Source organism: Mustelus asterias, chromosome 19, assembly GCF_964213995.1.
Source record: "Mustelus asterias chromosome 19, sMusAst1.hap1.1, whole genome shotgun sequence".
NCBI classification, from domain to species: domain Eukaryota; kingdom Metazoa; phylum Chordata; class Chondrichthyes; order Carcharhiniformes; family Triakidae; genus Mustelus; species Mustelus asterias.
In genome coordinates this window covers 25,695,147-25,712,566 of record NC_135819.1, presented here as the reverse complement: position 1 = coordinate 25,712,566, position 17,420 = coordinate 25,695,147, and the positions used below count along the sequence as shown (strand labels likewise).

Here is a 17,420-nt window from a genome sequence, read left to right as displayed (position 1 = left end):
TGATACACAACAAGACAAGGGGATATTTAGTGAATGGCAGGACACTAGGAATCTCAAAGGGATCTCGGGGTGCTGTGCACAGATCCCTGAAGTCAGCAGAGCTGGAGAATAGGATAGTTAAGTAGACATATGGGACACCTGCCTTTATTAGCGGTGGCATAGATTCTTAGAGCAGGGAGGTGATTTTGGAGCTGTACAAAACATTGGTTCGGCCACAGCTGGAATACTGTGAATTCTGGTCACCTCACTATAGGAAGAATGTGATTGCACTGGAGAGGGTACAAAGGAGATTCACCAGGATGTTGCCTGGGATGGAGCATTTGAGCTATAAGGAGAGACTGGATAGGTTGGATTGTTTTCTTTAGGAAGGTCGGTAAGTCCCCTGGGCCTGATGAAATATATCCTAGGATTCTTTGGGAGGCAAGGGATGAGATTGCAGAGCCTTTGGCTTTGATCTTTGGGTCCTCACTGTCCACGGGGATGGTGCCAGAGGACTGGAGAATGGCGAATGTTGTTCCTCTGTTTAAGAAAGGGAATAGAAATGACCCTGGTAATTATAGACCGGTTAGTCTTACTTCGGTGGTTGGTAAATTGATGGAAAAGGTCCTTGGGGATGGGATTTACGACCATTTAGAAAGATGCGGATTAATCTGGGATAGTCAGCACGGATTCATGAAGGGCAAGTCGTGCCTCACAAATTTGATTGAATTTTTTGAGGAGGTAACTAAGTGTGTTGATGAAGGTAGGGCAGTTGATGTCATATACATGGATTTTAGTGAGGCGTTTGATAAGGTCCCCCATGGTCGGCTTATGATGAAAGTAAGGAGGTGTGGGATAGAGGGAAAGTTGGCCGATTGGATAGGTAACTGGCTGTCTGATCGAAGACAGAGGGTGGTGATGGATGGAAAATTTTCGGATTGGAGGCAGGTTGCTAGCGGAGTGCCACGGGGATCAGTGCTTGGTCCTCTGTTCTTTGTGATTTTTATTAATGACTTAGAGGAGGGGGCTGAAGGGTGGGTCAGTAAATTTGCTGATGACACCAAGATTGGTGGAGTAGTGGATGAGGTGGAGGGCTGTTGTAGGCTGCAAAGAGACATAGATAGGATGCAAAGCTGGGCTGAAAAATGGCAAATGGAGTTTAACCCTGATAAATGTGAGGTGATTCATTTTGGTAGGACTAATTTAACTGTGGATTACAGGGTCAAAGGTTGGGTTCTGAAGACTGTGGAGGAACAGAGAGATCTTGGGGTCCATATCTACAGATCTCTAAAGGTTGCCACTCCAGTGGATAGAGCTGTGAAGAAGGCCTATAGTGTGTTAGCTTTTATTAACAGGGGGTTGGAGTTTAAGAGCCGTGGGGTTATGCTGCAACTGTACAGGACCTTGGTGAGACCACATTTGGAATATTGTGTGCAGTTCTGGTCACCTCACTATAAGAAGGATGTGGAAGCGCTGGGAAGAGTGCAGAGGAGATTTACCAGGATGCTGCCTGGTTTGGAGGGTAGGTCTTATGAGGAAAGGTTGAGGGAGCTAGGGCTGTTCTCTCTGGAGCAGAGGAGGCTGAGGGGAGACTTAATAGAGGTTTATAAAATGATGAAGGGGGTGGATAGAGTGAACGTTCAAAGACTATTTCCACGGGTGGATGGAGCTATTACAAGGGAGCATAACTATAGGGTTCGTGGTGGGAGATATAGGAAGGATATCAGAGGTAGGTTCTTTACGCAGAGTGTGGTTGGGGTGTTGGATGGACTGTCTGCAGTGATAGTGGAGTCAGACACTTTAGGAACATTTAAGCGGTTATTGGATAGGCACATGGAGCACACCAGGATGATGGGGAGTGGGATAGCTTGATCTTGGTTTCAGATAAAGCTCGACACAACATCGTGGGCCGAAGGGCCTGTTCTGTGCTGTACTGTTCTATGTTCAGAGAAGGCTGAGGGGGGACCTGACTGAGGTGGCTAAGATTGAGGGGGATGGATAAAGGAGTATTCCCCTTAGAAGGACAACTAGAAGAGGGCAGCAAAGGAGTCTGGGAAGGGTTTTTATTTTAACTTTAAAAGTCAGTTACCTGGGTGGTTCCCCCTCATTGATCCACTGGAGCAAGCTGAGAGGGGTGATTGAAAAGCAGCAGTGCTGGTAAGAGATTAATTGGATTAATTGAATTGTTTATTTATTTAATTAGTCAGCTAGTGTGTGTATTTTTTTGGCCTTTACTTTAACAGCAGTTTTTCAAGTTTAAAGTGAAAACTAGAAGAGGGCAGCAAAGGAGTCTGGGAAGGGTTTTTATTTTAACTTTAAAAGTCAGTTACCTGGGTGGTTCCCCCTCATTGATCCACTGGAGCAAGCTGAGAGGGGTGATTGAAAAGCAGCAGTGCTGGTAAGAGATTAATTGGATTAATTGAATTGTTTATTTATTTAATTAGTCAGCTAGTGTGTGTATTTTTTTGGCCTTTACTTTAACAGCAGTTTTTCAAGTTTAAAGTGAAAACTAGAAGAGGGCAGCAAAGGAGTCTGGGAAGGGTTTTTATTTTAACTTTAAAAGTCAGTTACCTGGGTGGTTCCCCCTCATTGATCCACTGGAGCAAGCTGAGAGGGGTGATTGAAAAGCAGCAGTGCTGGTAAGAGATTAATTGGATTAATTGAATTGTTTATTTATTTAATTAGTCAGCTAGTGTGTGTATTTTTTTGGCCTTTACTTTAACAGCAGTTTTTCAAGTTTAAAGTGAAAACTAGAAGAGGGCAGCAAAGGAGTCTGGGAAGGGTTTTTATTTTAACTTTAAAAGTCAGTTACCTGGGTGGTTCCCCCTCATTGATCCACTGGAGCAAGCTGAGAGGGGTGATTGAAAAGCAGCAGTGCTGGTAAGAGATTAATTGGATTAATTGAATTGTTTATTTATTTAATTAGTCAGCTAGTGTGTGTATTTTTTTGGCCTTTACTTTAACAGCAGTTTTTCAAGTTTAAAGTGAAAACTAGAAGAGGGCAGCAAAGGAGTCTGGGAAGGGTTTTTATTTTAACTTTAAAAGTCAGTTACCTGGGTGGTTCCCCCTCATTGATCCACTGGAGCAAGTTGAGAGGGGTGATTGAAAAGCAGCAGTGCTGGTAAGAGATTAATTGGATTAATTGAATTGTTTATTTATTTAATTAGTCAGCTAGTGTGTGTATTTTTTTGGCCTTTACTTTAACAGCAGTTTTTCAAGTTTAAAGTGAAAACTAGAAGAGGGCAGCAAAGGAGTCTGGGAAGGGTTTTTATTTTAACTTTAAAAGTCAGTTACCTGGGTGGTTCCCCCTCATTGATCCACTGGAGCAAGCTGAGAGGGGTGATTGAAAAGCAGCAGTGCTGGTAAGAGATTAATTGGATTAATTGAATTGTTTATTTATTTAATTAGTCAGCTAGTGTGTGTATTTTTTTGGCCTTTACTTTAACAGCAGTTTTTCAAGTTTAAAGTGAAAACTAGAAGAGGGCAGCAAAGGAGTCTGGGAAGGGTTTTTATTTTAACTTTAAAAGTCAGTTACCTGGGTGGTTCCCCCTCAGTAGTAGTTTTTTTTTCTCTCGGGCCCCTAGCCCTATAAATTGGTGCAGTGGAGATACCCGATCCTCTACACTGGTAGAGGATCCCACCCTTCCATCCTCCTCTAACCTAATTATAAGTGTGGGGAAGTTTTTTTGTTTTCTTTTTTTTCTTGCTGGTAATGGCTTCAGGGATGGCAGTTCAGGCAGTATGCTGCATCTCCTGTGGGATGTATGTGGTGAGGAAATCCAGTAGTGTTTCAGGAGATTTTAGTTGTAAGAAGTGCATTAGATTGCAGCTTCTGGAGGAGCGTGTAAAGGAGCTGGAGGGGGAGGTAGAGGAACTCCGCATAATTCGGGAGGCGGAGGTGGAAGTTGATAGGAGTTATAGAGAAATAGTAACTCCTAGAAATGAGGCTTGGGTTAATGCCAGGAGGAGGGGTAAGAAGCAATCGGGAAGACAATCCCCTGGGGCGGTTCCCCTCCATAATAGGTTTTCGGTGCTGGAGGCTACAGTTGAGGAGGAATCAACTGAGCATAGAGAGCAGATCTCTGGGGGTGAGCCGAGTGAGAAAGCTCAGGTGGTTAGGGGCTGTAAAAGACTGGGCCTTGTGATTGGGGACTCCACAATTAAGGGGACAGATAGGAGGGTCGGAACTAAAGGTAGGGACTCAGGGTTGGTGTGTTGCCTACCAGGGGCTGGGGTCCGGGATGTGTCTGACAGGGTATTCAGGACTCTTAGGGGGGAGGGAGATAAACCACAAGTTATTGTACATGTGGGGACACACGACATAGGGAGGATAGGGGAAGGGGATATTAGGCAGGGATTTATGGAGTTGGGGTGGAAACTAAAGGCCAAGACTGACAGAGTGGTTATCTCTGGACTCTTGCCTGTACCACGGGATAGTTTAGAGAGGAATAGGGAGAGGGAAGGTTTGAATTCATGGCTGAGGGGATGGTGCAGGAGGGAGGGGTTCAGGTACTTAAGCAATTGGGGCTCGTACTGGGGAAGGTGTGACCTCTATGAGAAGGATGGTCTACACCTTAATCAGAAGGGGACCAATATCCTGGGGGGTAAATTTGCTAAGGCCATGCAGGGAGGTTTAAACTGATTCGGGGGGGGGGAGGGATCCTGAGTAGTGGGGCTGAAAGTGAGGGATGCATGGATGGGGACTGCAATGCACGGCATTGCAGAGGTGGGGTGGAGCAGGGTTTGAAATGTGTATACTTCAATGCCAGGAGTATTCGCAATAAAGTGGGTGAACTTGCAGCGTGGATCAGTACCTGGGACTTCGATGTTGTGGCTATTTCAGAGACATGGATAGAGCAGGGGCAGGAATGGATGCTGCAGGTCCCGGGGTTCAAATGTTTTAGTCGAAGTAGGGAAGGAGGTAGAAGAGGGGGAGGAGTAGCATTATTGGTCAGAGATTGTATCACAGTGTCAGAGAGGAGGTTTGATGAGGACTTATCTGTTGAGGTAGTATGGGCGGAGATTAGAAATAGGAGAGGAGAGGTCACCCTGTTGGGAGTCTTTTATAGACCTCCTAAAAGTTCTAGAGAGGTTGAGGAAAGGATTGCGGAGTCAATCCTGCTTAGGAGTGAAAGTAATAGGGCAATTGTTATGGGGGATTTTAACTTGACTAATATTGACTGGAATTGTTGTAGCTCTAGCTCGTTAGAGGGGTCAGTTTTTGTTCAAAGCGTGCAGGAAGGTTTTTTGACTCAGTATGTAGACAGGCCAACTAGAGGTGAGGCTATATTGGATCTGGTGCTGGGAAATGAGCCAGACCAGGTGCTAGACTTGGAAGTTGGTGTGCATTTTGGTGATAGTGACCACAATTCGGTTACGTTCACCTTAGTGATGGAAAGGGATAGGCATGAACCTCGGGCCAGTGGTTTTAGCTGGGGGAAGGGTAATTATGAGGCTATTAGGAGAGAATTAGGAAACATAGGTTGGACTAGGAGATTACAGGGACTGGGAACGTCCGACATGTGGAGTTTTTTCAAGGAGCAGCTACTGCGAGTCTGTGATAGGTATGTCCCTGTCAGGCAAGGAGGAATTGGTAGGGCTAGGGAACCGTGGTGCACCAAAAAAGTTTCTTTGTTGGTTAAAAAGAAAAAGGAGGCTTATGTTCGGATGAGACGTGAGCACTCGGGTAGTGCACTAGAAAGCTTTAGATTGGCTAAGAGGGAGTTGAAGAGCGAGCTTAGAAGGGCTAAAAGGGGACATGAGAAGACTTTGGCGGATAGGGTTAAAGAGAATCCTAAGGCGTTCTATAGGTATGTCAAGAACAGAAGGTTGGTTAGGGCAAGTTTAGGGCCAGTTATAGATGGCAGAGGGAAGCTATGTGTGGAACCGGAGGAGATTGGTGAAGCATTGAACCAATATTTCTCTTCGGTGTTCACGCAAGGGGACATGAATATAGCTGAGGAGGACACTGGGTTGCAAGGGAGTAGAATAGACAGTATTACAGTTGATAAGGAGGATGTGCAGGATATTCTGGAGGGTCTGAAAATAGATAAATCCCCTGGTCCGGATGGGATTTATCCAAGGATTCTCTGGGAGGCAAGAGAAGTGATTGCAGAGCCTCTGGCTCTGATCTTCAGGTCGTCGTTGGCCTCTGGTATAGTACCAGAAGATTGGAGGTTAGCGAATGTTGTCCCATTGTTTAAGAAGGGGAACAGAGACTTCCCCGGGAATTATAGACCGGTGAGTCTCACTTCTGTTGTCGGCAAGATGTTGGAAAAAATTATAAGGGATAGGATTTATAGTTATTTGGAGAGTAATGAATTGATAGGTGATAGTCAGCATGGTTTTGTGGCAGGTAGGTCGTGCCTTACTAACCTTATTGAGTTTTTTGAGAAAGTGACCAAGGAGGTGGATGGGGGCAAGGCAGTGGACGTGGTATATATGGATTTTAGTAAGGCGTTTGATAAGGTTCACCATGGTAGGCTTCTGCAGAAAATGCAGATGTATGGGATTGGGGGTGATCTAGGAAATTGGATCAGGAATTGGCTAGCGGATAGGAAACAGAGGGTGGTGGTTGATAGTAAATATTCATCATGGAGTGCGGTTACAAGTGGTGTACCTCAGGGATCTGTTTTGGGGCCACTGCTGTTTGTAATATTTATTAATGATCTGGATGAGGGTATAGTTGGGTGGATTAGCAAATTTGCTGATGACACCAAAGTCGGTGGTGTGGTAGACAGTGAGGAAGGGTGTCGTAGTTTGCAGGAAGACTTAGACAGGTTGCAAAGTTGGGCCGAGAGGTGGCGGATGGAGTTTAATGCGGAGAAGTGTGAGGTAATTCACTTTGGTAGGAATAACAGATGTGTTGAGTATAGGGCTAACGGGAGGACTTTGAATAGTGTGGAGGAGCAGAGGGATCTAGGTGTATGTGTGCATAGATCCCTGAAAGTTGGGAATCAAGTAGATAAGGTTGTTAAGAAGGCATATGGTGTCTTGGCGTTTATTGGTAGGGGGATTGAATTTAGGAGTCGTAGCGTTATGTTGCAACTGTACACAACTCTGGTGCGGCCGCACTTGGAGTACTGTGTGCAGTTCTGGTCCCCACATTACAGGAAGGATGTGGAGGCTTTGGAGAGGGTGCAGAGGAGGTTTACCAGGATGTTGCCTGGTATGGAGGGGAGATCCTATGAGGAGAGGCTGAGGGATTTGGGATTGTTTTCGCTGGAAAGGCGGCGGCTAAGAGGGGATCTTATTGAAACATATAAGATGATTAGAGGTTTAGATAGGGTGGATAGTGATAGCCTTTTTCCTCTGATGGAGAAATCCAGCACGAGGGGGCATGGCTTTAAATTGAGGGGGGGTAGTTATAGAACCGATGTCAGGGGTAGGTTCTTTACCCAGAGGGTGGTGAGGGATTGGAATGCCCTGCCAGCATCAGTAGTAAATGCGCCTAGTTTGGGGGCGTTTAAGAGATCCGTAGATAGGTTCATGGACGAAAAGAAATTGGTTTAGGTTGGAGGGTCACAGTTTTTTTTTAACTGGTCGGTGCAACATCGTGGGCCGAAGGGCCTGTTCTGCGCTGTTATGTTCTATGTTCTATAACAAGGGGACATAATTTTAAAGTGAGGGGCAGGAGGTTTAGAGGGAATTTGAGGAAAGATTTTTTTTCACCCAGAGGTTGGTGGGTGTCTGGAAGGCACTGCCCAGGAGGGCAACCCTGAAGGTATGTGGATGAGCATTTGAAACGTCATAACATTCAACGCTGTGGGTCAAGTGCTGGAAAGTGGGATTAGTGTAGATTTAGTGTAGGTTTTGTTGGTGCAGACTCAATGGGCCAACAGACCTCTTTTGTACTGTATGACTCCATGATATGTTGCTAAATCTGTTAAAGAAATTTTATTTATTGCATTCCTCCTCTGGCTTCCTCATCCTTTCATCTCTTCTCCAACAGCACCTTTTGGATAAGCTCTGTAAGGAGATCGAGAAGGATCTGAGACTGTCTGTGCACACGCATTTAAAATTGGATGATCGAAACCCATTCAGAGTTGGCATCAAAGACTTGACAGATTTCTTCTCTATCAAACCAATCCGTTTCTTTAACCGATTCATTGACGTCAAAGGTTAGCTTCTGTTCAGATTGTGGCTTGTTCAATGACTGTTTATTAAACATCACATTGTGTGCGGTTGGCAACAGATAACGTCAAGCTAAAAGTAATTTTCACAAATATTTATTACAGCATATGTAACTCACTATTTGGACAAGACTTTCTACAACCTGACAACAGTGGCTATTCATGACTGGGCCACCTACAGTGAAATGAGGAATCTAGCAGCCCAGCGCTACAGTCTCTCCATGACTGAAGCACACCTTCCAAGTCAGACCTTGGAACAGGTAAGTGCTGAGCTGTTTCTAAGTGTGTGGAATTCACATTGGTTTGTATTGATGAATGGGAAGACATATGGCTGATTGATGTTTGACACAGTGACACCTGGTGCTAGACTGTGGCAGGACCAGGGAATCCAGATCTAATTTATTTTTAGCTCATTATCCATGTTTAATTTTACGTGCTGATAGCTTGATTAAAGCTTCTATTACAATGTAACTATTTACCAGTAAAGTAAAGCTAGTGAAAGTAATTGCATCATTCTAAGATGGGCGGCACAGTGGTTAGCACTGCTGCCTCAAAACTCCAGGGACCTGGGTTCAATTTTGGCCTTGGGTGATTGTGTGGAATTTGTATGTTCTGTGTGGGTTTCCTCCGAGTGCGCTGGTTTCCTTCCACAGTCCAAAGATGTGTGGGTTAGATGGATTGGCCATGCTCAATTGCCCCTTAATGTCAGGAGAATTGGCAGGGTAAATCATGGTGTTATGGGGATAGAGTCTGGGTGAGTTAGTTGGTGTAGGCTCGATGGGCTGAATGGGCTCCTACTGCACGGTAGGGATTCTATGATTCCTAACATGATTTCTTATTGTTTTCAGGGATTAGATGTTCTTGAGATAATGCGAAATATCCACGTGTTTGTTTCAAGATATCTCTACAATCTCAACAACCAGGTACTTTTTAAGGAGCTGATGGCATAGACATTTGAGATGCATTGTTAGGAGAAACTTTAATCGTCAGAATCACCGGATTTTCAATGTTTATAAGTCGACTTGATTATATTTCTGATTTTTCTGAACTCCATTCATGCACAAGTTGAAGCAATGTACAAATCCAGACCAGAAAAATGGCTTCAATTCATATCTTTTTTGGTACATTTATCTATGAAATAGAAAAATCATACAATTTTTTTAGCAAATCCAAATCTGGTTCACTAACAAACTTATAACTGACGTGACTCCTAAGACCACTGTGAAACCGTATGTTGGCACATGATGCGCCAGTCCCAAACATTTATGCTCACTGACTCTGTAGTTACAGTGAGCAGCTGTGTTCCTGCCATTTCCTCCCATATATTTCACAACTTCCAAATTGAATGCTGCCATACAGGATTGATGTGACTTACTGGAGGCATTTTGGTACGAGGCATAGATTATCACAGAATAGTGATAATGCAGAAGGAGGCCATTTGGCCCATCATGCCTGGACTGGCTCTCTGAGCAACTCACTTAGTGCCATTCTCCCGCCTTCTCCCCATAACCCTGTATGTTCTTCCTTTTCAGATAACCGTCAATCTAATTCCCTTTTGAATGCTTCAATTGAACCTGCCTCCACCACACTCACAGGTAGAGGCTTATAAGCCCTCACTCCACAAAAGTTTTTCTCATAACACTTTTGCTTCGTTTACCTATTACTTTAAATCTGTGCCCTCTCGTTCTTGATCCTTTCACCATGTGGGAAGTTTTTTCTGATCTACTCCGTCCAGATCCCTTCCCAATTTCTCCAATGTTAGTGCTTAGCTGAAGTTCCTCATCCCTGGGATCATTGTTATGAATTTTTTCTACATCCTCTCTAATTCTAGGCTTCATTGAGAATAGTTCTGGGCACCTTCCTAACGTCCTGCCACCTTCATGACATACCCGGGTCCCTCTACTCCTGCACCCCCTTTAGAGTTGTACCCCCTATTTTATATTGTCTCTCCATGTTCTTTCTACAAAACTGAATCTCTTCACATTTCTCTGCACTGAATTTGATTTGCCCCTGGCTATGTCTTTTTGAAGTTCTGTACTATCCTGCTCAACGTTGACAATGCTTCTGAGTTCTGTAAACTTTGAAACCGTGCTCTGTACACCAAGGTCTGAGTCATTAATATACATCAGGAAAAGGAAGGGTCCCAATGTTGACCCCTGGGAAAGACCACTATAAATCTTCCTCCAGCTGGAAAACCTCCATTAGCCACTACTCTGTTTCCTGTCACTCTGCCAATTCCATATCCACGTTGTTACTGTCCCTTTTATTCCATGAGCTATAACTTTGCTCTCAATTCTGTTGTGTGGCAGTGTATTAAACCTCATGACATTCTGATCACCATTCCCAAGGACCTGACCCAGAGTTACCTGATCTAACTCGATGCCCAGCAGCACCAGTTCCAGCAATACCTCTGCAGCATCAGCTGCCTAACAGCCAGCTGCAAGAGAGAGTCCGTACACTGCAGGAATTCTATTCCCCTTACCATCCCAGTTGATGTGTTTGGATTTACTTATAAGGCGCTGGTGTCTAAAACCCACTTAAACGGTAGATAAGTTGAAGTGGTGTATTAGATAAAGCTTCTGGAGAAAAAGTCTCATACACCAAAAGATGCAATGAATTAAATTCAGATTTATTGTATGTTACAGATCTTCATAGAACGCACAAGCAACAATAAACATCTGAATACAATCAACATTAGGCATGTTGCAAACTCAATCCGTACGCATGGGACAGGCATTATGAACACAACAGTAAGTCCTTTCTGCTTGGGTGAATTTTTAAAAGAAATGTACTGGAAGAATGTGCACAATTTGGTGTTACTGAAGGTTTATGTAGGTTCATCATTGCCTCTTGGCCTTTATATTCTATACCTCGAGTGATAAAATCTAGAATTCTAGTAGCTTAGTTTTTTTACAGCCTTATCGGTCTACGGTGTTGTTTTTTTTATCTCCTGTAAACCTGCATCTCCAACTGTCCCTTCTTTTCCACAGTACCAAGCCTACATCCAGTCGGTACAATTATTGCTATCTAAAAAACAAAGTAACGTTGCTATGTTCCCAGCTAACCATAAGCTGCTGTCCCCTTTAAGGGGGAGAGCTGACTGGTGGTGATTTAACCTGATGATCACCGCACCTTAGGAGAGGGGCAAGGTTGAAAAGGCGGGACCTTCATGAATAACCTCGGCCAGTATGGGAATTGAACCCGTCACTCTGCATCACAAATCAATTGTCCAGCCAACTGAGCTAAGCCAACCGCGATGTATCTACCTCCGCCTTAAATATACACAAGGACACTGCCCTCATGGCTCTCTGTGGCAAGGAGTTCCAAAGACACTCAACCCTCTGAGAGAAGAAATTCCTCCCCATCTTAGTTTTAAATTGGCACTCCTTTTTCTGAGACTGTGCCCTCTGGTCCTAGACTCTTCCATGAGGAGAAACACCCTCTCATTATTTACCCTGCCAAGCTCCTTAAGAATCCGATATGTTTCAATGAGGTCACCTCTCATTCTTCTCAATTCCAATGAGCAGAGTCCCAACCTGTTTAACCTTTCCTCATAAGACAATCCATCCATAGCGGGGATTATCCGAGTGAACCTTCTCTGAACTGCCTCCAATGAAATTATATTCCTTGAATAAGGGGACCAAAACTGCTCTCAGTACTCCAGATGTAGTCTCACCAGTACCTTGTACAGTTGCAGCAAAACCACCTTACTCTTATACTCAAACTCCCTTGAAATAAAGGCCAAAATTCCATTAACCTTCCTGATTACCTGCAGCACCTGTGTGCGAGCTTTCTGTGCTTTGTTTTTTGTGCACAAGTACCCCCAAGTCCCTTTGTGTTGCAGCTTTCTGCAGTTTTTCTCCATTTAAACATTATTCTGTTCTTTTGTTCTCCCTTCCAAAATGAACAACTTCACATTTTCCCACATTATACTCCATTTGTCAACCTTTTGCCCACTTAACCTATCAATATCTCTTTGTAAACTGTTTGTATCCCTCTTGCAACTTGACTTTCCACCTATTTTTGTGTTGTCTGCAAATTTGGCCAAAGTACATTTGCCCCCTTTCTCCAAGTCACTAATATATTGTAAATAGTTGCGGTCCCAGCACTGATCCCTGTGGAACCCCACTGGTTACAGGTCGCCAACCTGAAAAAGGATCCCTTATCCGCACTTGGTGTTTCCTGTCCATTAGCCAATTCGCTATCCATGCCAGTATACAACCTCCAACACCATGGGCTTCTAACATATAACTTAACCTTTTGTGAGGTATCTTGTTGAACACCTTCTAAAAGCCTTAATACAACACATCTACTGGTTGCTTGAAAAATTCTAATAAATTAGTGAGAAACAATTTTTCTTCCATGAAGCCATGCTGACTGTTTGATTAGATTATGATTTTCCCCATGTGCTACTATTACTTCCTTAATAATTGATTCCAACATTTTTCCAATAATAAATGTGAGATTAATTGGCCTATAATTACTACTTATTGCCTCCCTTCCTTTCTGAATAGGGATGTTATCATGGCAGTTTTCCAATCCTCTGGTAGTTTTCCAGAATCCAAGAATTTTTAGAAAATTACAACGAATGCATCGACTATCTCTGTAGCTATATCTACAAAGTGGTAATGTTATAAAACTGGCAATCCAGAGGCCCAGCTAATACTCTGGGTACATGTGCTCAAATCCCAATTTGACAAATTCAATTCGTGAAGTGATGCATTTTCGTAGGAAGCACATGGAGAGACAATATAAAATAAGGGATAAAATTGTTAAAGGGGTACAGGAAGAGAGGACAGGTGGAGGGAGCAGTTAGTAAAGCATATAGTGTACTGGGCTTTATTAATAGGGGCATAGAGTACAAGAGATTATGTTGAATTTATATAAGACACTAATTAGACCTCAGCTGGAATATTGTGTACTATTCTGAATGACACACGAGGACGGATGTGAACACATTGGAGAGAATGCAGAAGAGGTTCACAAGTGTAGTTTACAAATGTGATGTGAGAAAAAACTTTTTCACACAAGTGGTTGGTCTGGAATGCACTGCCTGAGTGCGTGCATGTTGGGGTGGCGGGGGAGGGGGGGGGTGGGTGCGTGCGTGCATGTTGGCGTGGGGGGTGGGTGCGTGCGTGCATGTTGGGGTGGGGGGTGGGTGCGTGCGTGCATGTTGGGGTGGGGGGTGGGTGCGTGCGTGCATGTTGGGGTGGGTGCGTGCGTGCATGTTGGGGTGGGTGCGTGCGTGCATGTTGGGGTGGGTGCGTGCGTGCATGTTGGGGTGGGTGCGTGCGTGCATGTTGGGGTGGGTGCGTGCGTGCATGTTGGGGTGGGTGCGTGCGTGCATGTTGGGGTGCGTGCGTGCATGTTGGGGTGGGGGGTGGGTGCGTGCGTGCGTGCATGTTGGGGTGGGGGGTGGGTGCGTGCGTGCATGTTGGGGTGGAGGGGGGGGTGGTCAGTGTGTGCTGCATTCAATTACTAGGGGGCATAGGTTTAAGGGGCAAGGTTTAAAACAGATGTACGAGGCAGATTTTTTACAGAGTAGTGGTTGCCTGGAACTCGTTGCCAGGGGAGGTAGTGGAAGCAGATACGGTAGTAACTTTTAAGGGGCGTCTTGACAAGTACATGAATAGGATAGGAATAGAGGGATATGGTTCCTGGAAGGGTAGGGAGTTTTAGTTAGGTCGGGCAGCATGGTCGGTGCAGGCTTGGAGGGCCAAAGAGTCTGTTCCTGTGCTGTATTTTTCTTTGTTCTTTGTTCATTGGGGTGGGTGCGCGTACAGGTTGGGGTAGGGGTTGGTGTGTCCGTAATGAGTACTAGATGGGGCTACTGGTTACGTTGGAGTCGGTGTGTGCGTGCGCGTGTACTGTTCCTGGTGATTTGTGTGCACCAGGCAGGGTGGCGTGGTCTGACTGCCACAGGATACGGCAGAAGACCACAGTCGGATCCAGAGAGAAATGTTCTTCAGTGCGTGCTGTTAGTGTCCAAGTGCTTCACCGAGTGTCTGAATATATATGAATAATTTAACATTTGAAGTTTTCACACATTGATCACTCAAACTGTATCCTTGTGATTTATATTCCAGGTCAATTTCACCTACCAATTTCTGAGGAAAAAGTTTTACATTTTCAGCCAGTTCATGTATGATGAACACATCAAATCTCGCCTCATCAAAGATATTCGATCCTTTAAGGAGACAAAGGACCAAAATGATCAAAAGGTGTACTTGCTAAAATATTGAAGTTTAGTTTATTTTGTGTTCAATGCCCTTGAATGTGCACTGTTTCAGTGATACATTCCAGGTGATCAGGTTAGGGATCTAAATGGAAAATATACCAACCGTTGTACTTTCTGATCCATTACAAGCAGCCTGACTCCTGTGGGAGGAGGAATAAGTGGGAAGGGGGGAAATTCAGAGCAAAGAATTACACAACAAACTTGATTCAGTCATGGTCTGGTCAGATAATTTCAAGTAATTGGTGGACGGATTAGAGGGGACATGAGAATTATTTTCATCCAGAGGTTGGTGGAGACTGTCTGAAGCAGAGGCAGAGTCCTTGCAATAAAAGCAATATTTGGTGACCTAAAGTTGGAGTATGGGATTAACTTGGATAGGTCTTTTCAGCTGCCAGAGATGTGGTGAGCTGAAAGGCCTCCTCTTGTGCCACAACTCTTGTGTTTCAATGAACCAATTTACTCTCATTCACAGTATCCATTTGACCGTGCAGACAAGTTTAATCGTGGCATCAGAAAACTTGGGCTAACTCCAGAGGGACACAGTTATCTTGATCAGTTCAGGCAGCTCATTAGCCAGATAGGTAAGTGACTGAAGGAAATTTTTCAATGCAAGTAAGATTGGAATTACAATGCAAGAATAAAAAAGCAGAGTACACTTAAATGAAGAACGGCTGCTGAATTCTGAGGTGTAGAGAGAACTAGATATTTTAATGCATGAGTCGCAAAATGTTAGTATGCAGGTACAGCAAGTAATTAAGGTGGCAATTGGAATGCTATTCTTAAATTACGGGAGGAATTGAACATAAAAGTAAGGATGTTATGCTTCAGTTATACAGGGTATTGGAGAAACCACATCTCAAATACTATGTGCAGTTTTGATCTTATTTAAGGTAGGATGTAAAGATGTTGGCGGTGTTTCAGAGGAGCTTTACCAGATTGATACCTGGAATGAGCAAGTTGTTTTATGAGGTCACGTATTTCGGCATTTTTTTTGTCGAACCCCCTGCTCACTTTTATACGTGAACATGTTGGCCTGGACACAGGAGTCGATAAAACTAACTATTTAATCCCACTGTCCTGGAATTGTGTTGGGTGTGAAGATTTTCCAGATTGATTGTGAACTGTACTTGGAATTCCTCTCCGACTTTTTTAGAGCTGAGACATTGTTTTCCTTTTGGGTCTTGTGATGCCTTGATAGTTTGTCACCAATGGAACAAGTTGATGATCTGTCCAGCAGGCATTAGTCTCCCGCATGGATCGAGTGATACAGATATCATTGAGATCTTTGATTTAGTAAGAAGTCTCAACACCAGGTTAAACTCCAACAGGTTTATTTGGAATCAGGAGCTTTCAGAGTGCTGCTCTTTCAACAGGTGATTGGAGAGGTAGGTTTCACAAACAGGGCATATATAGACAAAGACACAATTGCAAGATAATTGTTGGAATGCGAGTCTTTTCAGGTTACCAAGTCTTTACAGGTACAGACAGTGCGAGGACAGCTAGTAGGATTTTACAAGCCCAGGTCAAATGGTGGGGGTTACATGTAGTGTGACATGAACCCAAGATCCTGGTTGAGGCCATCCTCATGCATGCGGAGCTTGGCTATCAGTTTCTGCTCGGTGATTCTGCATTGTTGTGTGTCTTGAATGCTACCTTGGAGAACACTTACCCGAAGTTCGGAGGCTGAATGACCTCGACTGAAGTGTACCCCGACCGGATGGGAAATCCTGCTTGGTGAGTGTTGCGTGGTGTCTGTTCATCTGTTGCCGTGGTGTCTGCATGGTCTCGCCGATGTACTAAGCCTCAGAACATCCTTTCCTGCAGTGTATGAGGTAGACAACATGGGCCGAGTCGCACGGTATGTACCGTGTACCTGGTGGGTGGTGTTTTCACGTCTGATGGTGGTCTCCATGTTGATGATCTGGCACATCTTGCAGAGGTTGCCGTGGCAGGGTTGTGTGGTGTCATGATTGCTGTTCTCTTGAAGGCTTTGTAGTTTGCTGTGAGGAAGGGTCTATTTGAAGTTGCACGGTTGTTTGTAGGCGAGTATGGGAGTGGCCTTGGCGAGATGTTCATCTTCATCGATGACATGTTGAAGGCTCTGAAGAAAATGTTGTAGTTTCTCCACTCCGGGGGAGTACTGGACGATGAAGGGTACTCTGTCCATCATGTCCTGTGTTTGTCTTCTGAGGAGGTCAGTGCGGTTTCTCACTGTGGCAGGTCGGAACTGTTAAATGATGAGTTGACTGCCATATTCTGTTCTTAGGTCTTTTAGCATCTGTAGATGTCTGTTGCGTTCCTCCTTGTCTGAGCAGATCCTATGTATATGGAGGGCTTGTCTGTAGGGGATGGCTTCTTTACTGTGTTCAGGGTGGAAGCTGGAGAAGTGGAGCATTGTGAGGTTATCCGTGGACTTGCGGTAGAGTGAAGTGCTGAGGTGACCGTCCTTGATGGAGATGCATGTGTCACAAATGCAACCGATTTTGGAGAGAATTCCATGCTGAGTCTAATGGAGGGATGGAACTTGTTGATGTCATCATGATAGAGAAGTTCCGCACGCATGAGGACAGCCTCAACCGGGATCTTGGGTTCCTGTCACACTACATGTAACCCTCACCATTTGGCTTGGGCTTGCAAAATCCTACGAACTGTCCTGGCTTGAAGACAATTCACATCTCTTTAACCTGTGATTATCCCTCTCTCCATTTGTACTGTCTGTGCCTGTAAAGACTTGATTATCTGAAGAGACTCACATTCCATCCATTATCTTGCAATTACGTCTTTGTCTGTATATGCGTATTTGTGAAACCTACCTCTCCACTCACCTGAAGGAGCAGTACTCTGAAAGCTCGTGCTTCCAAATGAATCTGTTGGACTTTAACCTGGTGTTGTGAGACTTCTTACTGCTGCCTTACCCCAGTCCAATGCTGGCATCTCCACATCATGGCTAACATCTTTGATCTAAACAGTTACATAATCCAGGAGGTGCCAATGCTTTGATGGGGGATGCCTCCATGTAATTTTGAATTTGTCCTTCTGGCAGAAAGGGTGTTTGTTATAACAAGGTCATG

At 44.4% G+C, this 17,420-nt stretch overlaps 1 protein-coding gene across 1 annotated transcript in view; it reads left to right on the top strand.

Annotated features, from left to right (window-relative positions):
* Positions 1–17,420, top strand: part of washc4 (WASH complex subunit 4) — a 159,910-nt gene that overhangs the window by 124,215 nt on the left and 18,275 nt on the right. The window contains exons 21-26 of the mRNA XM_078235144.1: positions 7,931–8,099; positions 8,217–8,371; positions 8,960–9,034; positions 10,757–10,861; positions 14,198–14,332; positions 14,822–14,930. Coding sequence (XP_078091270.1) covers positions 7,931–8,099; positions 8,217–8,371; positions 8,960–9,034; positions 10,757–10,861; positions 14,198–14,332; positions 14,822–14,930 — 748 coding nt within the window. The remainder of the gene's footprint in view (positions 1–7,930; positions 8,100–8,216; positions 8,372–8,959; positions 9,035–10,756; positions 10,862–14,197; positions 14,333–14,821; positions 14,931–17,420) is intronic.